General features: G+C 32.7%; 1 protein-coding gene across 1 annotated transcript in view; it reads right to left on the minus strand.

The window, feature by feature from the left end:
* LOC141298182 (ras-related protein Rab-26) overlaps positions 1 to 25,809 on the minus strand; it is a 129,067-nt gene that overhangs the window by 97,752 nt on the left and 5,506 nt on the right. The window contains exon 2 of the mRNA XM_073828694.1: positions 25,482 to 25,592. Within this exon, the coding sequence (XP_073684795.1) occupies positions 25,482 to 25,592 (111 nt within the window). The remainder of the gene's footprint in view (positions 1 to 25,481; positions 25,593 to 25,809) is intronic.

Raw genomic sequence — 25,809 nt, forward strand, 5'->3', positions numbered from 1 at the left:
AGAAGAATATTACTTGCCAAATATAAAAACTCTAAAATAGCACACCATTTTGTACTTTCATTTTAAACATATTTTCATCCTAATCTATAATACCAGATTTTCCAGATGGCAGAGCGCTGAACCGAAGCATGCAGCGATTACATTTTCTCATTACCCTCAACGACACTGGAAGCATTTCTCGTTAACGGACAGAAAATTACCTCCATCATTTGGGTTGGTCGTTAGGTTAGTCGCACCTTTGAGTAATTAAACATTTCCCTTAAAGAGGTAATTATGTGTATCAAGGCAAATATTCAGTGTATTCGTCCCTGTCTGTGAAACCAAAGACAAGAAGAGTGAGTTACAAACACGCTGCTAATTTACTCTCATGGCATTTGTGGGTTAATGGATTGACATGCATTAAAGAGTTTGCAGTCAGTTTATTCTGCTAAACTGACTGTGAAATGTACTCTGTTCATTTGTTATTATATAGAGTCCAACAAGCCAGAAAACACACATAAATACATGCAGGTTAAATGACAAAATTACCTACTTCCATCAGTATGTTTTAACATGTTGCTAACACATTTGATCATGTTGCTAACATGATTTGGCACATTGCCGCCATGTTTTAACATCTCTATACCATAATAGGTTGGTTTCACGTGACGTCACTGTTGTGTCGCGAAATGCAGATGGAGGGCAGGAAGTAATTTTACTCCATAGGAATCAATAACAGAAACTTAAAATGTTTTGCATTGTTTATAGGCGCTCAAAATCGGTCAAACCGAAAAAAACACATTGTTAGCATGTTTTAACATGTTGCTAGACTAATTTAACATGTTGGCAACATGTTCTAGCATTTTCTAACATGTGATTAGCATGATTTAACATTGCTAGCATGTTTTATTTAGTATGTTGCTAGCATGATTAAAGAGTTTACAGTCAGTTTAATCTGCTAAGATGAGTGTGAACTCTGTTCATTTGTGTTTTATCATATAGAGTCCATTCTGAAAAATGTTGTACAACAAGTCAGAACAAACATGCATGTTAACTGACTATCTGACCTACTTTCATCAGCGTATGAAGGACTAATACTGAACTAACAAGTCAGTGTTAATTGGATGGGCGGAGAAAAAAAATGCAGCAACGGCTCTTTTATTCAGATTTTCCATTTCCCAATTTCCAATCTGTCTGAAAGCGCTAGAGACGCAGCTGATGTTATCAGACAGTCCTTGACATTAAAACTAGCTGTTTGGAAGCAGCTGCAGGCTCACTAATCTGTCATCTTTCTCTGTGCTGAGGTGAATCGAGAGACCCTGACAGATGAATGAGAGTCCTCTGAAACATAGGATTCAGTGCAAATATCTAACCCTTCTGCAACAGTAATCTGTAAAGAATCGATGCACTCAACAATTTAAAGAAACATTATGTGTAAACAAGGGATGCACCAATGTATCGGCCAATAAAAGCAATTACCTGCACTATTAGAAAATGGCTAGTTGTTTTAAAGGGGTCATCGGATGTCCATTTTACACAAGTTGACATGATTCTTTGGGGTCTTAATGAGAAATCTATTAAATACTTTGGTTAAAATTTCTCAATGGTAGTGTAAAAAACACTTTTACCTTGTCAAAATCAGCCAAATTAGAGCAAGCTTTTCTGTTGCATTCTCCTATAAATGCTAATGAGCTCTGCTCGCCCCGCCCCTCTCAGCCGTGGGATGATGTTTACTTGCTAAGCTGCGAAACTTGCTAAGTACCACATTATTAAAGGGGTCATCGGATGCCCATTTTCCACAAGTTCATATGATTCTTTAGGGTCTTCATAAAAAGTCTCTAATATACTTTGGTTAAAAATTCTCAATAATAGTTTAAAAAAAACACCCTTTTACCTTGTCAAAATCAGCTCTGCAAAATATCAGCTCATTTTATTGCATGGGCCCTTTAAATGCAAATGAGCTCTGCTCGCCCCGCCCCTCTCTGCTGAGGGATTAAGAGATGTAATGTTTACTTTAGTCGCATTTAGCTGCGTTTATCGGCGAAACTTGCCAACAAACACATTAATTAAACAAGGGATGCACCAATGTATCGGCCAATAAAAGCAATTACCTGCACTATTAGACAATGGCTAGTTGTTTTAAAGGGGTCATCGGATGTCCATTTTACACAAGTTGACATGATTCTTTGGGGTCTTAATGAGAAATCTATAAAATACTTTGGTTAAAATTTCTCAATGGTAGTGTAAAAAACACTTTTACCTTGTCAAAATCAGCCAAATTAGAGCAAGCTTTTCTGTTGCATTCTCCTATAAATGCTAATGAGCTCTGCTCACCCCGCCCCTCTCAGCCGTGGGATGATGTTTACTTGCTAAGCTGCGAAACTTGCTAAGTACCACATTATTAAAGGGGTCATCGGATGCCCATTTCCCACAAGTTCATATGATTCTTTAGGGTCTTCATAAAAAGTCTCTAATATACTTTGGTTAAAAATTCTCAATAGTAGTTTAAAAAAAACACCCTTTTACCATGTCAAAATCAGCTCTGCAAAATTTCAACTCATTTTATTGCATGGGCCCTTTAAATGCAAATGAGCTCTGCTCGCCCCGCCCCTCTCTGCTGAGGGATTATGAGCTGTAATGTTTACTTTAGTCGCATTTAGCTGCGTTTAGCTGCGTTTATCGGTGAAACTTGCCAACAAACACATTATTAAGAAAGGCCATTTGCAAAGATGCATAAAAAACCCTTATACTCACTTCTGCTGTGGGTGAAGCTGCATCAGGAATGATTCACATGAACATAGACGCATATGTAGATCAGGATCAGCGCTTTCCTTTCAAAAACGAAAGTAACGTTATCCTCTGCGTATTCAGTGGCTCAGATGTCAGGAGTAAATGACGCTACGTTCTTTATTAAATCCAACAACAAAACACCTCAATCGCTCAATTAGAGTCTTCCTCTGCACCTGAGTCATACAATGGCGATTGTATTTGGACTGTTTCAGCTCGGTGAGGGCGGGTCTAAGGACAGATGCTCATGTCAATCAACTGTGTTTCATCACGCAACAAGAAGTTGAGAATGACCTGATTTTAAAAAGGGGATATTACTTTTAAAGATGAAAAAAATACCACTGGGTGAATTTTTTATCATTGTAGGGTGGTTGTGTACACAGACTGCCAACACACAATTAATGTTCAAACAACATGGAAAAGTTAGTTTTGCATCCGATGACCCCTTTAAGAAAGGCTGTTTGCAAAGATGCATAAAAAACCCTTATACTCACTTCTGCTGTAAGTGAAGCTGCATCACAAATGATTTGCATGAACATAGACAATATGTAGATCGGGACTGGAAAGTAATGTTAATGCCCTGCATCTTCAGCGCCGCGCCGCATTCAGTTTATACAACATAATAGGTTATATTGTATTTTGTCGCGTCGCGCTGCTCGCGTCCGGTGTGTTAATGCACTTCAGTGTGTACAACTATTCAATAAAAAACGCCAGTGAAATCAATCCTAAATTAAATTTAATATCATGCAAGGTCCATCTAAAATCTCAACATGAACTGGTTTCTGCCAAACAATTACAACTGTAAAATCATCATAATGAATGAGGGATCTCTCAGCGCAGGAAGCTTTTGATTTGTATTTGTTTTGATGGCAGTTGTTGCTTTTGTGTAATAAAAATAACCACAGTAACTATGGTATTCAGATGAAAACTATGGTTACCACAATAACTGTGTATATGGGTGAAAACACTGGGATACTGACCTTCATCTAGAGACAAATCAAGACACAGCCGACACGCCAAGAGTCCTGAAATCTAGTTTCATTCAGTCCCGAGTGGATTTTCAGCCCTTCTTATCTTTTACCAGAGAAAAAATCACTTCTAGAACACATGATGATTAGTAATAATAGTTATTATAGTAGTAGTAGTAGTAGTAATAAAAACAAACCAGTAGTTTTACAAGGTTTAATTTAAATATATATATATAATTTAAAAATAATTAGAAAACAGCTACCACACTCAATAAATAAACATAAATATACATATTTATAATATTACAAATACCATTTATTTATAATTATTATTATTATGAAATACTAGCTTTAATAATAATGATAATTTAAAAAAACTATTATAAAAATATTTTAATAGATTTATTATTATTATTATTATTATTATTATTATTATTATTATTTAAAAAATGTAGCTTTATAGCTTTAATAATAATGATAATTAAAAAGCATAATTAAACCGTTTTAATAAATGTATTATTATTATTATCATTAACAGTAATAATAACAATTTATTAAAAATAATAATTCATGTTTTATTATAATTATTTTAGAATAATAAATAATTTAACTGTTATTTTGATAGCTTTAATAATAATTATAATATAAAAACAATTAGAAAACTGTAGTTTTATTAGCTTTAGTAATTACAATATTTAACAAAATAGAAAACAACTGATTAATTATTAATCTGTAGATTAATTAACTTTAATATTAGTTTTATTATTATTATTATTATTTAATCTAGTAAAACTATTTGCTAATTATGTTTTATAATTATTATTATTATTAATTAATTAATTAGACATGTTTTACTAGATTAATTATATATAATTTAATAATAAATTAAATAATAACAACAACAATAATAATAATAAACCATTTGAAAACAGTTTTATTAGCTTTATTATTGGTTTTATTAGCTTTAGTAATTATAATATTAAAAAAACAATTAGAAAACAGCAGCTTATTAAACTGTAGCTTAAATAACTTTAATATTATTATTATTATTAAGTAAAAAGTATTATTAAGAAAATGGTTTTACTAGATTAAATATTATTCATAATAATAATAATAATAATAATAACAATAATAAACAATTTGAAGACAGTTTTATTAGCTTTATAATTATAATATTAAAAAGTAGCTTCATTAACTTTATTATATTATTATTTCTGGTAAAACTATTTTCTAATTGTGTTTTACTATTATTATTATTATTAATTAAAAACAATTAGAAAATAGTTTTACTAGATTAAATATTATTAATAATAATAAACTATTTGAAAGCAGTTTTATTACCTTTAATTTTTTATTATTAAAAAAACTTAACACAGCAGCATAATTATTAAACTAGCTTTATTAACTTTAATATTATAATTTAATCTACTATCTGTTTTCTAATTGTTTAATTATTATTATTATTATTATTAAGTAATAATATAATATAATAATAATAATAATAATAATAATATAATAATAATAAATTATAAATTACATTAAAGTAGTTTTATAAATAAAACTTTTTCAAATTTTGCATATATTTGTGAGAGCTCAGAGGCTCAGTTCTGATTGCAGGTAACATGCAGGTGTTATTGTGTGATTTATCCCACTACTGTGACAGAATAGGTAATTGATTTAAATGTCTAAGTACACTGTCTTCAGAAGAGAGTGTTCTACCTCAGTCCCCAGCCCAATTAATCAACATCATCAGATCATTACGAGATCAGCCAATCAGCGGACCTGTCGCACGGCACCCAGGGACTCGCGCTCGCCTCCTTTCCTCCCTCTTTTGCCCTAAAAGCTGTTTAAATGATGCACTGAAATAGGCTGAAGCGCTGCGTTCTGATCTCTATGCAGCACTGAATCTCCTCTGCTGATCTTTCAGCTTAAATGACTGAAGAAAGCGCTGATTACACATGCGCTGGAGGACATTAGGGAATAGCGGAGAACAGCGTGTAGCGCTATCTCTGGAAATCAAGAGGTTGCTGCATTTAATGAGCTTGTTAGAACATGGAGTCTGAGGGTGCGACCCACACCGGGTCAAACTACAAAGAGCATTTGCACCAAGCAGCGTTTTCAAAAGATGCCAACATGCTGAAAGTTCCTGCTTTCAATGCAGCAGCGAAACACATAAAAGACCTATTCATAGCACAAACTTCCAAGGCTGTCAAAAACGAATCACCTTGGTCACACTTTGACCACTTTTCAGAGACGGCCGTGGCACGGAATCGTGGAAAAATTCTTGCTGAAATGCTTTTTTTGCCAACATATTGAGCTGAAATAAAATGGAAATCTGTGCAGGACCATCTTTCAGCTTGTTGGGATCACGGGTCAACGGTTCTCCATGTTACACAGAAACACAGAAAAGTATCCAAACATTGAAATGCTTTTACATAACAGATACGGGTCAGGGTCACTTTTAACCCTTGAAAGTCCATTTTGATCTAAAATAGATACATAAAGTTTCTAAAAACTGAATAGTTTCTAGTAAGAGAAGGAAACTTTGCAAATGCATTAAGACCCTGGAAATTCACAGCATTTATTTAATTTTTCAGATTTTTTACAGTTATTTTTAACGAGATATAAACAGCTCATTTTTGACCTGTGCACATATGGAGTACCATTAGTCGTCAAAAATAATTTAATAAAATTATCTGTTAAGTCACAGTATCTCACAAAATTGAGTACACCCCTCACATTTCAGCAACCATGATAGTATATCTTCTCAAGGGGTAATACTATAGAAATAAAACTTGAATATATTTTCGAGTTGTCAGTGTGCAGCTTGTATAGCAGTATAGATTTTCTGCCCTCTTAAAATTACTCAACATACAGCCGTTATTGTCAAAATAGCTGGCAAAAAAGTGAGTACACCCTAAGTGATAACAGCAGTATGTTGTTTAACCATGCAAAGCCACATGTCCTATTCATCATGTTTATGTTTCTGTCTGCTTGACCTGACCATACAAAGTTGTGTATCTTGTATTAGAGCAGTTAAAAGTAGATGCTTTAAGTACAATTCTCTCATACTGACCACTGGATGTTCAACATGGCATCTCATGGCAAAAATCTCTCTGAGGATGTGAGAATTAGAATTGTTGCTCTCAACAAAGATAGCCAAGGCTATTAGAGGTTCAGTAACACCCTGAAACTGAGTTACACTACAGTAGTCAGGGTCATACAGAGGTTTTCCAAGATGGGTTCCATTCAGAACAGGCCTTGCAAGGGTCTGAGCACTCGTTCTGTGTGTGGCTTCAAAAAACTGATGCATGAGTGCTGCCAGCATTGCTTTAAAGGTTGCAGAAGTAGAAGGTCAGCTTGTCGGTGCTCAGACCATACGCTGCACACTGCAACAAGTCGTTTTGCATAGGCATCATCCCAGAAGGAAGCCTCATCTGAAGCTGGCTCACAAGAAAGCCTGCAAACAGTTTGCTGAAGACAACCTGTCCAAGAGCATGAATTACTGGAACCATGTCCTGTGGTCTGATGAGACTATAAGATAAACTTGTTTGGCTCAGATGGTGTCCAGCATGTGTGGCGATGCCCTGGTGAGGAGTACCAAGAAAATTGTGTGTTGCCTACAGTCAAGCATGGTGGTGACAGCATCATGGTCTGGGGCTGCATGAGTGCTGCTGGTACTGGGGAGCTGCAGTTCATTGAGGGAAACGTGAATTCCATTATGTAGTGTACATTTTGAAGCAGAACATGATGCCTTCCCTCTAGAAACTAGGCCGGACGGCAGTTTTCCAACATGATAACGATCCCAAACACACCACCAAAAACACAACTACCTTGCTGAGGAAGCTAAAGCTGAAGGTGAAGGTGATGGGGTTGCCAAGTATGTCTCCAGACCTGAACCCTATTAAGCACCTGTGGGGCATCCTCAAGCATAAGGTGGAGAAGCACTATGTGTCTAACGTCCAGCAGCTCTGTGAGGAGTGGAAGAGGATCCCAGCAACAACCTGTGCAGCTCTGGTCAAGTCCATGCCCAGGATGATTAAGGCAGTGCCAGATAACAATGGTGCTAACACAATATATTTACATTTATATAAGTTCACTTAGGGTGTATTCACATTTGTTGCCAGCTATTTTGACAATAATGGCTGCATGTTGAGTAATTTTCAGGGGAGAGTAAATCTATACTGCTATAAAAGCTGCACATTGACTATTCTAAAATATATATATATATATACATATAAGTTTTATTTCAATAGTATTGGGTGTACTCGCTTTTGTTACATACTGTATATCTCACAATTATTATTTTTTTGTCTCACAATTGTGAGCTTTTTCTCACAATTCTGACTTTGTGTATTGCAATTCCAACTTTTCTTCTTGTAATGGCGAGTTTTTATCTCACAAGTCTGACTTTTTTTTCTCAGAATTGTGGTTATATTTCACAATTCAGATTTTTTTTCTCACAATTGTGAGTTTGTTTTTGCAATTCCAGCTTTTCTTCTCAGAATTGCAAGTTTATATACCGCAATTCTGACTTTTTACATATTGCAATTGCGAGTTTATATCACAATTCAGATTTTTTTTCTCAGAATTGCGAGTTTAAATCTCAATTTTGACTTTCATAACTTCAAAGGAATTCATATATTAGTCTGAAGAATTATTAGCATTCAGTGGCACAGAATACGAAGCTTGTTTCCACCACATAATTTGAAAAAAAAAAATAAAAAATTTCATCTCACAATTCTGACTTTTCTTTTTCTTCTTGTAATTGCGAGTTTTTATCTCACAAGTTTGACTTTTTTTCTCAGAATTGTGTTTATATTTCACAATTCAGATTTTTTTCTCACAATTGTGAGTTTTTTCTCACAATTGTGAGTTTTTTCTCACAATTGTGAGTTTTTTTCTCGCTATTCTGACTTTGTAAATTGCAATTCCAACTTTTCTTCTCAGAATTGCAAGGTTATATCTCAATTTTGACTTTCATAACTTCAAACGAATTCATATATTAGTCTGAAGAATTATTAGCATTCAGTGGCACAGAATACGAAGCTTGTTTCCACTACATAATTTGAAAAATGTAAAAAAAATTTAGAATTTTCATCTCACAATTCTGACTTTTTTCTTCTTGTAACTGCGAGTATTTATCTCACAAGTTTGACTTTTTTTCTCAGAATTGTTTATATTTCACAATTCAGATTTTTTTTCTCACAATTGTGAGTTTTTTCTCACAATTGTGAGTTTTTTTCTCGCTATTCTGACTTTGTAAATTGCAATTCCAACTTTTCTTCTCAGAATTGCGAGTTTATATCTCAATTTTGACTTTCATAACTTCAAAGGAATTCATATATTAGTCTGAAGAATTATTAGCATTCAGTGGCACAGAATACGAAGCTTGTTTCTACCACATAATTTGAAAAATGTAAAAATAATTTAGAATTTTCATCTCACAATTCTGACTTTTTTCTTCTTGTAACTGCGAGTATTTATCTCACAAGTTTGACTTTTTTTCTCAGAATTGTGTTTATATTTCACAATTCAGATTTTTTCTCACAATTGTGAGTTTTTTTCTCGCTATTCTGACTTTGTAAATTGCAATTCCAACTTTTCTTCTCAGAATTGCAAGGTTATATCTCACAACTCTGACATTTTTTCTCAGAATTGCGAGTTTATATCTCAATTTTGACTTTCATAACTTCAAAGGAATTCATATATTAGTCTGAAGAATTATTAGCATTCAGTGGCACAGAATACGAAGCTTGTTTCCACCACATAATTTGAAAAATTTAAAAATAATTTAGAATTTTCATCTCACAATTCTGACTTTTTTCTTCTTGTAACTGCGAGTATTTATCTCACAAGTTTGACTTTTTTTCTCAGAATTGTGTTTATATTTCACAATTCAGATTTTTTCCCACAATTGTGAGTTTTTTCTCGCTATTCTGACTTTGTAAATTGCAACTCCAACTTTTCTTCTCAGAACTGCAAGGTTATATCTCACAACTCTTGACATTTTTTCTCAGAATTGCGAGTTTATATCTCAATTTTGACTTTCATAACTTCAAACGAATTCATATATTAGTCTGAAGAATTATTAGCATTCAGTGGCACAGAATACGAAGCTTGTTTCCACCACATAATTTGAAAAATGTAAAAATAATTTAGAATTTTCATCTCACAATTCTGACTTTTTTCTCACTACTGACTTTGTATATTGCAATTCCAACTTTTCTTCTCAGAATTGCAAGTTTATATACCACAATTCTGACTTTTTTCATCATGTAATTGCGAGTTTATATCACACAATTCAGATTTTTGCGGCAGATTTTGCCTCAATGCTGAGGAAAAAGAGTCAGCTCACAATTCTGATTATTTCTTCCAACTGCAAGCAATCTCACAATTAATTCTGAATTTATAGCATGCAATTGTGAGTTCATATCATGCAATTCTGAGAAAAAAAACGTCAGATTTGGAAGATAAAAAGACAATGTTTTATTTTTTACTCAGTGACAGAAACAAGCTTCCATATACATGGGTCTTGAGATGAGCCGTAAAAAAATTAATTTCTTTTACAGCTGAATTTCAAGTCATATCAGAGCTGGTAAACAGATTGCACACTCCGTCACAATATCTTTACCCAACTCGTAAGTCTCTGTCTGCTTCAGAGAACACAGGGTTTAAGACTGAGACGGTGGCTTTATCTTTGGCTCTGACAGGATGTCGCTTTTGAACACACTGTCTGTCTGACGGATGACACTCGCGATAGGATTATTTCAGTCTGCAGAAGATAGATCCAGAAATTACACAGCATATGTGAGCGGAAGCGTCAGGGTTTGTCAGTAAAGCGAGCAGTGAGGCTCACATATGCTCAAACAGATGCACAGACCTTCGACACACAGACGCTCACTCGGCCTGCACTCGACTGGTTAAACGCCGCAAGCACTTTAGCCAAAGCTTTGCCGCCAGTTCCTTTAGCGCACATTAAACATCCATCAAGCTCTCGCTGATGAAGTCCATTAATTCCCGTGAGATGATAAAGGACAGCAGTCACATAACGCTCATACCGAACAAAGACTGCTACAAAACCAAATACTCTCATTTGCAATGCTGTAGTAAATCCAATCTTCCTAAATGAGGACATTAAACACTTTTTTCGCACTTTATTTTTCCCGCTTAGAATGCAAATCAAGGTTTCTTGAATAAAAGTTCATAATTTAGATTAGCATGACCACTTTTCGCCTTCTTCCTGAGTTAAACTGTTTTTGTTCTATCTAAATATATATCTAGTTATATTTCAATTAAAAACTGCAAGATCTAGGAAAATACACTACCAGTTCAAAGTTTTTAAACAGTAAGATTTTTAATGTTTAATGTTTGTTTTATTAAGCCTGCATCTGATTACAATTAAAGCAGTACAATTTTGAAATATTTTTACTATTTAAAATAACTGTTTTCTATTTGAACATATTTTAAAATGTAATTAATTCCTTTAATTTCAAAGCTGAATATATAGCATCATCACTCCAGTCACATGATCCTTCAGGAATTATTCTAATATTCTGATTTGCTGCTCAAAAAACATTTATTATTATATTGAAAACAGCTGAATAGATTTTTGTCAGGTTTCTTTGATGAATAGAAGAACATAGAAGAATAGAAGTTCAGAAGAACAGCATTTATCTGAAATACAAATCTTTGTAACATTATAAATGTTTTTATCATCACTTTTGATCGATTTAAAGCATCCTTGCTAAATAAAAAAAATATTTCATAAATGCTGATCTTTGGATCTTTCTAATAATCAAAGAAACCTCGAAAAATGTACTCAACTGTTTTAAACATTAATAATAATAATAATAATAATAATAATAATAATAATAATAATAATAATAATAATAATAATAATAATAAATGTTTCTTGAATGGAAATCAGGAGATTAGAATGATTTCTGAAGGATCATGTGACACTAAATATATTATTAGTAAAAATATTTCACAATACTACTGCTTTTGTATCATTAAAAATCATTAAAAAGACTTTTGACTCATAGTGTAGATAATAAACATAAAACATAAAATTGTAAACATGCATGGATTAATTGTTAACATGCACAAAACATATACTACATTTATTTATATATATATATATATATATATATATATATATATATATATATATATATATATATATATATATATAGTCCTCTTCACACCAATGAATGGCACAAGACATATTAATTCATATATGTATGAAACTGTATTTTTTTATTTATGCATTTATGTATTTATGATATTATGTATGCATTTATATATTTATTTGTGCATTCTTTTTATTATGCCTTTTATACATTTATGCATTTATGTATGTATTTATACAGTTATTTATGCATTTATTTGAGCAGTCGTTTAGTTATGCATTTTTATGTATTTTTGCAATTCTAATTTTATATTTGAGTTTATATCTCACAATTCTGAAAGAAAAAGTCGCAATTACCTTTTCAATAGTTGTCTTTTATCCATGGCGGAAATGGGCTTCCATATACAGTGGTACCCAAATAAAAAACAGCTTTTTATTTAGGGTCACGCTGAATAAAAAGAGCAAACTAGAACAATCGATGGGATGCATCATCGAAACATCTTAAAATCAGGGAAATTTAAGATTAAGGCAAAAAGTTGAAAACTACAACATTTACTGTGGCATCTTATTTGTATGAAGTTAATATACTGTATGAATAATAGCCTACTCATAAACATAATTCACAGTCCTCTTCACACCAATGAATGACACAAGACTTCATAGATGCATGAAATTGTATTTTTTATGCAATTATTTATGAAATAATGTATGCATTTGTATATTATTTGTGCATTCTTTTTATTATGCCTTTTATACATTTATGCATTTATTTACTTATTTACAAAATTATTTATGCATTTATTTGCGCAGTCTTTTAGTTATGCATTTTTATGTATTTTCGCAATTCTAAATTTATATTTGAGTCACAAATCTGAAAGAAAAGTCGCAATTACCTTTTTGTCTTTTATCCATGGCAGAAATAGGCTTCCATATACACCGGGACCCAAATAAAAAACAGCTTTTTATTTAGGGTCACATTGCCTCATGAATCTAAACCACAACTTTTCTAAAGCTGAACTTCTGTTCAAGTTGACAAAGTAGAAGAAACACCAGCTTTACAACGACTCACGCACACACACACTTGAACACACCATCTGGACCCGTCCCGTAGAGAGATCCGCTGACTAGCCCTCATTAGCTCCAATAAAGATCAACAGGGCTGCTATCAGACACAATATAGGGATATTCTCTCACTGTCTGCTGGAAAACCTTCAAAGTCCAGGGCTATTTCACTGACGCAAACATTCTGGAAAGAGAACTGCTGAAATTTATATCTGGTGTATGGTTAAAAAGTTATTAGGTATTGCTGTCTGAACTCATTTCCACACACACACACTGCATCAAACACGACTGAAGCAAGGCCTGTGTTTGATCCAACTTAACGCTCTCATCTATTCTGCTTTAGAGAGAAGGCCAGGTGGCACGACCACACGCAAAACACAGACGCATTCACAGACTATACAGTACAGCACTGAGAATCTGGCCTCTGAAAATGTATTTGAAACTGGAATTAAACAGAACATTTAAAGAAGTACAGTGGATCATTGTCCTGCTGCAGAACCCAAGTTCGCTTCAGCTTGAGGTCATGAACAGATGGCCGGACATTGTCCTTCAGGATTTTTTGGTAGACAGCAGAATTCATGGTTCCATTTCTCACAGCAAGTCTTCCAGGTCCAGAAGCAGCAAAACAGCCCCAGACCATCACACTACCACCACCAGATTTTACCGTTGGTATGATGTTCTTTTTCTGAAATGCTGTGTTACTTTTTATGCCAGATGTAATGGGACACACACCTTCCAAAAAGCTCAACTTTTTTCTCATCAGTCCACAGAGTATTTTCCCAAAAGTCTTGGGGATCATCAAGATGTGTTCTGGCAAACCTGAGACAAGCCTTTATGTTCTTTTTGCTCAGCAGCGGTTTTCGTCTTGGAACTCTGCCATGCAGGCCATTTTTGCCCAGTCTCTTTCTTGTGGTGGAGTCATGAACACTGACCTTAACTGAGGCAAGAGAGGCCTGCAGTTCTTTAGATGTTGTTGTGAGGTCTTTTGTGACATCTTGGATGAGTCGTCGCTGCACTCTTTGGGTCATTTTGGTCGGCCGGCCACTCCAGGGAAGATTCACCGATGTTCCATGTTTTCGCCATTTGTGGAAAATGGCTCTCACTGTGGTTCGCTGGAGTCCCAAAGCTTTAGAAATGGCTTTATAACTTTTTCCAGACTGATAGATCTCAATTACTTTCTTTCTCATTTGTTCCTGAATTTCTTTGGATCTCAACATGATGTGTAGCTGTTGAGGATCTTTTGGTCTACTTCACTTTGTCAAGCAGGTACTATTTAACTGATTTCTGATTGTGAACAGGTGTGGCAGTAATCAGGCCTGGCTGTGGCTAGAGAAACTGAACTCAGGTGTGATAAACCACAGTTATGTTTTAACAGGGGGGCAAACACTTTTTCACACAGGGGCCATGTAGGTTTGGATTTTGTTTTCCCTTCATAAAAAAAACCTTCATTTAAAAACTGCATGTTGTGTTTACTTGTGTTATCTTTGATTAATATTTAAATTTGTTTGATGATCTGAAACATTAAAGTGTGACAAACATGCAAAAAAATAAAAAAAATCAGGAAGGGGGCCAACACTTTTTCACACCACTGTAGATAAAGTAAGAAAATTTAGCTCTTTCCATTTCCATTTTGTGTCAAACATGTGTAAAACTGGAGAAAACATCAAAGAATGCGAGCCATGTTTTCTCTGTGTGAAAGCAGATGATCCTCCATATTGTTTCTCCAGGTGATTCTGTCCAGTCGCCAAAGGCAGTTTGTTGACATGCTGAACTGCTTCTGGAGCTGGAGGACTGATATCTGAAATGATTTACTGTCTAAACAACATTTTTGCAATGCTTAACGAGCATTTATCCGTCTCTAGGCACTGCAAAAATCACATTAAAAAGCCAACAGCACATCTAAAATAAACAGTTTTGTGGTTATGGTGGTGCAATGTTTACTGAATGTCTGCTAGACTCAAGGGCACAGCGCAAATATGCTGCAATAAACACTGCAGGGGCTCATTCGACTTCAACACAGAGCAAACTAAGACACTGTGCGCCAATCAATGGGATGCATCAGCGAAACATCTTACAATCAGGGAGATTTGAGGTTTTATAATAGGGCAAAAAGTTGAAAACTACAACATTTACTATGCATACCTATTTGTATGAAATTAATATACTGTATGAAGATAATAGCTTACTCATAAACATATTTCAGTCCTCTTCACACCAATGAATGGCACAAGACATTACTTCATAGATAAAATTATATTTTTATTTATTTATGCATTTATGTATGGAATTATGTATGCATTTATATATTTATTTGTGCATTCTTTTTATTATGCATTTTATACATTTATGCATTTATGTATTTATTTATGAAATTATGCATTTAATTGTTTATGCATTTACATTATTTATGCATTGCACGTTTATATATTCATGTATGCATTTAATTGTTTATGTATCTGTTTTTGTATTTATGCATTTATGTATTTATGTATTTATTTATAAAATTACTAATGGATTTAAGCTTTTATTTGTGCATTTTTTAATTATGCATTTTATAAATGTATGCATTTATGTATTTATTTGTGTATTTATGAAATTATTTATGCATTTATTTGTGCATTCTTTTACTTATGCATTTTAATATATTTACACATGTGTGTATTTATTTGTGTATTATTTATAAAATTATTCATGCATTTACATATTTATTTATGCATTATGCATTTATATATACATGTATGCATTTATGTATTTATTTATTAAATTATTTATGCATTTATGTGTGCATTTTTATACATTTTTATATATTTGATGCATTTACATATTTGTGTATTTATTTATGAAATGATTAATGCATTTAATTATTAATGCATTTACATATTTATTCATTCTTTTCATTATGCATTTTTATACATTTATGTATGCATTTCTGTATTAATGCATTTAACTATTTATGCATTTATATAGTAATGTGTGCATTTTATTATTTGTGCATTTGTGTATTTATTTATGCATTTGTTTTTGTATTTATGCATTTGTTTATGTATTTATGTATTAATTAAATTATTTATGCATTTATTTGTGCATTTTTTTAATTATGCCTTTTGTGTATTTATTTATTAAATGATTCATGCATTTAATTATTAATGCATTTACATATTCATTCTTTTCATTATGCATTTTTAGATTTATGTATGCCTTTAATTATTTATGCATTTATGTATTTATTTATGCATTTGTTTTTGTATTTATGCATTTGTTTTTTGTATTTATGCATTTGTTTATGCATTTATTTAATTATTTATGCATTTATTTGTGCATTTTTTTAATTATGCATTTTTATATATTTGATACATTTACATATTTATGTATTTATTTATGAAATGATTCATGCATTTAATTATTAATGCATTTACATATTTATTCTTTTCATTATGCATTTTTATAGATTTATGTATGCCTTTTTGTATTTATGCATTTAATTTTTTTGCATTTATATATTCATGTATGCATTTATGCATTTATGTATTTATTTATGCATTTGTTTTTGTATTTATGCATTTGTTTCTGCATTTATTTAATTATTTATGCATTTATTTGTGCATTTTTTTAATTATGCATTTTTATATATTTGATACATTTACATATTTGTGTATTTATTTATGAAATGATTCATGCATTTAATTATTAATGCATTTACATATTTATTCTTTTCATTATGCATTTTATATACATTTATGTAGGCATTTCTGTATTTGAGCATTTAATTATTTATGCATTTATATATTAATGTATGCATTTCTGCATTTATTGGTGCATTTATGCATTTACTTTTTAAATGTATGTATGTATTTGTGTATATTTTTATTTATGCATTTGTGTATTTATTGGTGCATTTATTTTTGTATTCATGCATTTATTTATGTCATTCTTTTTGTGTTTATTTAATGCATGTATGTATGTATGTATGTACTTGTGTATATTTTACTTATCCATGTATTTATATATGCATTTATGTATTTATTTATTAATATGCAGAGAGGCTCTACAATGAAGAGGCTAGTTGTGGAAAATTGGTATCCAGACAGATTCACTATAAGTGCCTCTCTAACAAAGTCAGCGTGATTTTCAAGCTGTGATTTTTAACTGATTTTTCACAGCTTAACAAATCCAGAGCCAGAAAAATAAAAGCTGTAATTACTCTTTCGAAGAAGAGAATTCTGCTAGAGTTTATCCGCAAAGTCAACATTTGAATCATAGTTATTCCGAAATATACTCTGACTGAGAATAATAGACAGTCACAGGACATGCTTTATAGACATAAGCTGAACATAGAAAGTGGTTTTGTGGGCGGTTTTGAGTCAGAAGAGAATAAAGAAAGGGCAGAAAGTAGCAGGACTCTTTATACAGTCTGCATTATGATGAGACAAGGTCATTTATGTGGGTGAAATACAGAAAGAACATCACTATATGAGTAGTATAAAGCTTTGTTTGTGTGCTGTAGTAACTCCATCTCTATCTATATGACCGTGTGCATGCGTGATTGTGTGTATTCCTCACAGACTGGATCAATAGTCTGTGAAAGTGTTTGGAGATGCTTTTATACAGGCATGACGAGGACGTCCATTCTTAGTCCCAGCGGGAAAAGAAAAGGACAGTTTCTGCAGTCTGTCAAAGAATTATAAACCACTTAAATAATGGTGGAAATCTACTGTGTGTGTATTTCTCATGTTCCATTTTTACATTTCTTTTCATCTTTCACAGCAGGAATGTTTCTAAAACAGTGAACGCAATAGAGCAGATACAAAATGACAGAAAAATTATCTGTTGAAATTATCTGTGAAATGTTTTTGTAATTTTGTAATTCCGTAAATGTTTTTCGGTTAATGCATCTGACAGCTTTTACAGCACTATCAAAGTAACAAATGCAAAATCGACAGCAAAAACCATCGGCTCACTAGAACGGACTGACAAAAACTACTGAAATCAACTAGTTCTCAACCACTGATTATTACATAAAGACCTGCAATTATGTAAACAGATTGCAATTAAGAGGCAAACTCTTGTTTCAGACATCAGTACAGACATTTATAATGCAACAAACATTTCTACTTCAAATGCTGCTTTGAAAAATAAAGAATATTACAGTTTCCACAAAAATGTGAAGCAACACAGTGTTTTCAACACTGATAATAATCAGAAATGTTTTTGAGCAGCAAATCAGCATATTAGAATGATTAATGATGCTTTGATCGCAGGAATAAATTTCATTTTAACATATATTCACATTGAAAACAGTAATTTTAAATTGAAATAATAATTCACAATTTGTACAGCATTTTTGACCAAATAAATGCATGCTCAGTGAGCATAGCATTAAAAAAAATCTTGCACAGTCACCATTTAATCCATGAATATGTGGAAGTAAAAATTACTCAAATTAACCCCCACCACCAAAAAAATAATAATAATAACAATTAAATTAATAAATAAATAAAAATCATTGAAATAACATGCATGTTAACAGAAAACAAACAAACAAAAAAGTTAAACATTTAATTTCAGATACTTGCCAGGGCAACGTTCCTCATTTTCAATTAGTTTATCTTGATGTATGAAAATGACAAACTAAAACTGAAAAAAATAATAAAATCATATGTGACCCTGGACCACAAAACCAGTCATAAGGGTCCATTTTTTTAAACTGAGATTTATAATTCATCTGAAAGTGCATCTAAAAAAATAAGTTGTCTATTGTTTTATGCATTAACAAAATAACAAAAAAAATGAACAGCAAATCAGCATATTAGAATGATTTCTAAAGAATCATGTGACTCTGAAGACCGGAGTAATGATGCTGAAAATTCAGCTTTGATCACGGGAATAAATTACATTTTAACATATATTCATATAGAATACAGTCATTTTAAATTAATAAAATAAAATTTTTACAGTATTTTTAAGCAATTACAAGAATGCTTAGTAAGTATAGCATTAAAAAATCTTTCACAGTCACCATTTAATGCATGCAAATGTAAAACTAAAATGAACCCCCCACCACCAAAATAAATAAATAAAATGAAATAAATAAATACATAAAAATCACTGAAATGACATGCAAGTTAACAGAAAACAAACAAAAACTTGCCAGGGCAACATTCCTCATTTTTAATTAGTTTATCTTGATGTACAAAAATGTTTTTTGAGCAGCAAATCAGCATATTAGAATGATTTCTGAAGAATCATGTGAAACTGAAGACTAATGATGCTGATTACAGTAATAAATTACACTTTAACATATATTTGCATAAAAAAGTCATTTTAAATTGAAATAATATTTCACAATTTGTACAGTATTTTTTAAGCAATTACATGCATGCTCAGTGAGTATAGCATTAAAAAATCTTGCATAGTCACCATTTAATGCATGCATATGTAGAACTACATCAGTGCATTTCAAAAGTGATTTGTGTGCAGATGAATTGGATTGGACTATATATTTTATGTTTTATCCATCCAGGCAGAGAGGGGAAAAATAGCCTCGATTTCTCTCCTGATCAGAAAGCGCAAGTGCAATTTCAGTATAGCAAGTGTCCTGATGAATATAAGCAACGAGACGCCGTGACTCGGGACTCTCAAATACCGGCAAATGCAATCAAGTGGTGTGAAGCCATTTTTTTCCCAACACCATTCAGATGCAAATAAGGCGCTCTGGCATTTCAGCAGATGTAGCGCTGGAAGTGTCCTACACCTACAGCTCTGCTATGAGTGCGCTTTATGAATACATTCAGCTGGAGTTCACACCGGGCTCATGTGTTCAGATTAAATCAACTAAAGGCCAGGACGATCAGTCATTCAGGACGAACGGGGAATTTCAAACGCTGCAAGAAAAGCTGCACATTGTAGCTCTGCTCTAAAACTTATTGAGCTGTAGTGCTAGCGGTCAACATCATTAGTGACCAATTTGGACGAAGCAAATCTGAACTGCACACAAATGTAGCTCCCGAGAGACTCGACTCTCAACTGATGCCAATATAGGTGATGCAATACTGTAATAAGCATAAATATACATGACACACACACAGTATGAATCTAAGTATGAATTATAGCTATAATCAGCAATTTTATTGCATCATCTTAGATTTATTTTTTCTATTAAGTTGCCTTATTACATTAGAATAGGGCCGAAAGTGACTCTACGATTCTTTAAAATGCAACCTTTGTAGCCATTGGTTATATGATTGGAAATAATCCAGAACAGAAAAGCAATTATATCAGACGCTGTACGATGTTCATCAAATGGTCATGTTCACTTTTTTAAACATTTACAGTATACTTAACAGGTTCCAGTGGTTCAGAGCAACATTATTAAAATTACCCAAAATGAACCCCCACCACCAATAAATAAATCAAAATAATTGAAATAACATGCATGTTAACAGGAAACAAAAAAAAAACATTTTATTTCAGCTACTTGCCAGGCAATGTTTCTCTTTTTCAATTAGTTTATCTTGATGTACGAAAATGACTATACTAAAACTGAAAAATAAAAATAAAATCATATGTGATCCTGGACCACAAAACCAGTCATAAGGGTAAATTTAACAAAAAAATAAATAAAAAAATAAAAAAATAAGGAGATATATAAATTATCTGAATTGATGTATGGCTTGTTAGAATAGGACAATATTTGTCCGAGATACAACTATTTGAAAAACTGGAATCTGAGGGTGCAAAAAAATCTAAATATTGAGAAAATTGCCTTTAAAGTTGTCCAAATGAAGTTCTTAGCAATGCATATTACTAATCAAAAATTAAGTTTGGATATATTTACAGTAGGAAATTTACAGAATATCCTCATGGAACATGATCTTTACTTAACATCCTAATGATTTTTGGCATAAAAGAAAAATCGATAATTTTGACCCATACAAATATACCCATGCTACTTAAGGCTGGTTTTGTGGTCCAGGGTCACATATTAAAAAAATGTGAATAAAAACACATAACAAAATTACTAAAACTTAAACTAAAATTAACATAAAAAACTTAAAAGGTAAGAATAAATCTAATTTAAAAAATCACCCAAACTATAACAGTATCTCAATGATAATAAAGAATTGCTGAAAAAATTGGCTCAGAGATCATTCAAAAGTAACATTTCCATGAAGTTGAAAAATGAAATGAAAAATCATGGTAACACTTTCTATGAAGCCCGTATTTATAATGCATTATAAGGGTATTCTTAAGGCATTATAACGAATGCATAATGCATTATAAAAAACCTTATAATATGTTATATCATCTCATGAGTATTCATAAGAACAGTTTTAATGTATTATAATTTTTACTTATTTGTGGTTATAGCTTTTAAGAGTATGATTACCTGCTCATAGTTATAACGTATTATAAGTCCCATATCTTGCCATGTTTCTCATGTCACTTTAGCATACAAAGACCACTTATAAGTAAATATAATAAGATTTCCCCAAAGAACCCTAAGATCAGGCATCAGATCAGATGAATGTGTAATGACACATTTGTATTATCAGTTTGATTATTTTGATGGTACCCTTTAAACAGCTTTTGATAAGTCAGCTAGCAGTAATTATTATTAGTAGTATGCTAAATATATGCTAACACTACATTTTGATGGTTCCCCAAAAGACAAACTATTATATTATAAGCAACTTTACAAGTACATGAACCTTCTACCTAGCCTTAACTTAGCCTAAGTCTACTAATACTCTAAGTTAGTTGACATGTAGTTGGGAAGTTTAAGCTTATAGTAAGACTAAGTGGACCATCAAAATAAAATGTAATATAATGTAAAAAATAAATGTATAATGATATAGTCCATTAAAAATTAGAGAAGATTTAATATGGCGTCCATTGTGTGTTATAAATAATCATAATCTTAAAAGTTATAACCTCAAATACTCAAGTATTATAATGTATTATAATTGTTTTTATGATTATTCATGAGATGATATAACATATTATAAGCTGTTTTATAAAGCATTATGCATTCATTATAATGCCTTAGAAATACCCTTATAATGTATTATAAACAGGGGCTTCATAGAAAGTGTTACCCATTTGGGTAACACTTTAGGGACCAATTCTCACTATTAACTAGTTACTTATTAGCATGCTTATTGTCAGCATATAGACTGTTTATATAAGTTTCAGCATGATCATATTTTATATCCCTAAATCCTACACCAACTAAACTTAAAGGAGACCTATTATGTCCTTTTTTACAAGATTTAATCAAGTCAATCAAGTTCCAGCTCAAAAAAACTCACAGATCATTTATTATATCACTTTGAAAAGCCCATTTTGAGTGGAAGCAGAAACAAACAGTTTTCGTGCATGCCTTTTTAAATGCAAATGACCACCCCCTTTTCCAGAATAGGGCTGTGCCTTTACAGTCAGTGTTGCCAATTCTGCGGTTTTCACACAGAATTGAGCTACTTTAACACTGTTGCCCCAGGTTGTTTTTCATGTTGGGCTAGTTTTGAGCAGTAATTGGGCAGGTATTGTTGTGAAAACCTGGCAACCCTGTTTACAGCTCGTACTCTGGATATTCTGGCAAAAAACATCAGTTTGGTTTTGATTATCATGTCTAATGCACTAAAATCATGCATTTTAAACCTTCAAACCTTCTAAAGTTTAAACTTCTGTTCTGATATAGGGTTTTCTCACATGACATGCGAGTACTAAACTCTAAGAGTTCTCTTTCATGTCTTATTGCGCTTAAACTATCAAATACATACAAGTTTATGTTAAAAACATTAATGAATTAAAAAAACAGTCGGTTATGTCTGTGAAGGTAAACAGCTAGGAAAGAAATTACATGTTTATATTGGATCTGTGTGGCAGCAGTGTAATATACAGTACAGTAAATAAATCATTAAATACACTGCTTCTTCCACCCTTCTTCCTTGCCTGAGATCGTTTAGAGCCCTTTAAGATGCATTTAAACTGCATTTCGGAAGTCCATAAAAGTCGACTACATTTACAAGCTTTTATCCAAAGCGACTTACAAAAGAGGAAGAAAAATATGCAGAAAAATCCTGGAATGTTTTTCTTTACAACTGAAGAAAGAAAGACATTAACATCTTGAATGACAAAAAATTTTAGTTCTGGAAGTGAACTAAAATTTAATTCGCTTTTACATTCACAGTGCTCTTCTTCAACGTCGTTAATGTTCCTAAACTGACAGTCAAAATTATTATCTGTAATAATCAATCATCATGCCACAGACATTGTAGATCAATAATGAAGATAAACTGACTTTATTATAATCACTTATTAGTCCGACAGACGATTATACTCTGGGAAGATGTGTATGTATTACTTATATTAAAATCAATTCACAATTAACTCCAAGGACAGAAAGAGCACAAATGACACAAGAACAACTTTTTTGCCGTTGTATTATTACTGCCCTGCATGTTTTGTCAATGCATTCATAAAGATCCATCAGGATGCACATAACAGCAGTGCATGTTTTATTAATACTTCAAGTCCATTTATTTGACATGAAGTCATGCAATATGCAAAATAATGTACAGTTAGCTGATCGTTATCACAAATCAAGCTCATTCCTCCACTCCAAGTCAATGTCCTGAGTGTTTAATTTGTAGTAATGACCATCTGACTGCATGTTAGAAGTGAGTTTGCACAATTTCTGGACAAGTACAAATTCTGTCAGTAGCATTTGGCTCGATTCAAAGACAATGAAACGGATCGCAGGTCTAAAGCGCGGCATCCGGCAGTCAGTGTGAGAGGATAACGGGGATTACGGATGAAACGGCTCAATTACAGCACAAAGTCTCTCCTCTGTATCACTGTTTACAGAGCACAGCCTCACAAATGCTGCTTCTGCAAATCCGACAAGTCAATTACTGTTTCAAACAATGGCAAACTGGATGTTTGGGACTATAGATGTAGACAGGAGTGTTTGGGAAACCTGTTCGCCAGTCAAATTAGAGACCCTCGTAATGCGTTCAGGACAGTAAAAACTGAAAAAGATTATGAAATACGAAAAGATTTTTAAACTCCAATCAAACAGAGACCTTTAAAGAAACCCTCTTAGATTCAAAACTGACCAAAGCAGTCTGAACACAAAAGCACTTCTGTCCTGTCCTGTCCTCTAGATTAGTTCACATAAAATGATAAAGTACTGTGTTTTTGAAAAGCTTTCATTGCCTTTGGCTGAACTGAAGTAATGGAAGAGCTGAAATGATGCACAGCTGTCTCACGATGCCAAATCGTTCATCAGTTTGTGTCTTCTGTCTGTAGTGCTCTTAAAAATTGTTCTGAAAATAAAAGCCCTGAGGAGCTCCGGCAGATAATGATGGTTTCTTCTTATTGATATCAAAGAAAAGAGACACAGAAATGGCCTATTTTATTGCCAGATGTAACATCTTATGGTTTTGCTGCTTTATAGTAGCTAAGCACAAGCCTTTGGAGCTCATAAGGCCAAAGAAAATGAAGACAGAACTGTCTTCCATCATTTCACTTTATGAACCGATTGATTTTTACTTAAATGAGTCCTATTGGACATAGTGCGGCTGAGGATTGCACTGAAATAATAATCAAGTTCTAAAACTGATAAAAATGCATGCATTTGTATGCATCAATCCATGTATATTTTGTGTTCTCCATTGCAACAGAACATTGCATTGAAATAATAAAAGCCTATGAATTGTAAAGCTTATATGTATGCATTTATATGCATTGATGCATGGTTTGACTGAGTTAAGGTCAAAAGTTTACATCCCCTTGATTCTTAAAACTGTGTTGTTTCCTGAATGATTCACAGCTGTTTTTATTGTTTAGTGATAGTTGTTCATGAGTCCCTTGTTTGTCCTGAACAGTTAAACTGTCCACTGTTCTTCAGAAAAATCCTTCAAGTCCCACAAATCTTTTGGCTTTTCAGCATTTTTGTGTTTTTGAACCCTTTCCAACAACGACTGTATGATTTTGAGATCCATCTTTTCACACTGAGGACAACTGGGGGACTCATATTCAACTATTACAAAATGTTCAAATGCTCACTGATGCTCCAGAAAGAAAAAACATGCATTAAGAGCCGGGGTGAAAACTTTTGGAATTTGAAAATCGGGGTAAATTAAACTTATTTTGTCTTCTGGGAAACATGTAAGCATCTTCTGTAGCTTCTGAAGGCCAGTACTAAATGAAAAAATATGATATAGGCAAAATAAGAAAAATGTGCACACCTTCATTCTGTTCAAAAGTTTTCACCCCCAGCTCTTAATGCATTGTTTTTCCATCTGGAACATCAGTGAATGTTTGAACCTTCTGTAATAGTTGCATATGAGTCCCTTAGTTGTCCTCAGTGTAAAATTTTAATAATTAGTAATAATTAGTTTTTCCAAACTGTTATAATTAAATGCATGCATTTTTTTTATTTCTATGCAATCCTCTGATGCATTAGTAAAATCCTAATTATTCCAAAGCTTTGAGTGTATATTTCTGTATATGCATAGATGCATGTATATTCCGTAGTCTCTACTCACCCGAAAGTCTATGCCGACTGTTGAGATGAAGCTCCCGGCCAGAAACGCTCCGTCTTTAAAGCGCACCAGCAGACAGGTTTTCCCCACACCAGAGTCACCAACGAGCATTACCTGGAGAGAAAGACACATGAAGGATGGAGCAGAACACACAATCTATCCCATCATCTCTCCCTCTCGTCTTTCCTGCCTCTTATTCATTCTATTAAGAGACAAACAACCTCTCATCTTTCCATCAGTGCGTCAATCAAACTATGTCTTGTTCCCTGCAGCACTTAGAAAGACTCTTTCAAGGCCGTAAAAGATTAAAGGCAGGAATATCAGTGTGGGA

The sequence above is a fragment of the Garra rufa genome, chromosome 22, assembly GCF_049309525.1.
Source record: "Garra rufa chromosome 22, GarRuf1.0, whole genome shotgun sequence".
Classification (NCBI taxonomy): Eukaryota; Metazoa; Chordata; class Actinopteri; order Cypriniformes; family Cyprinidae; genus Garra; species Garra rufa.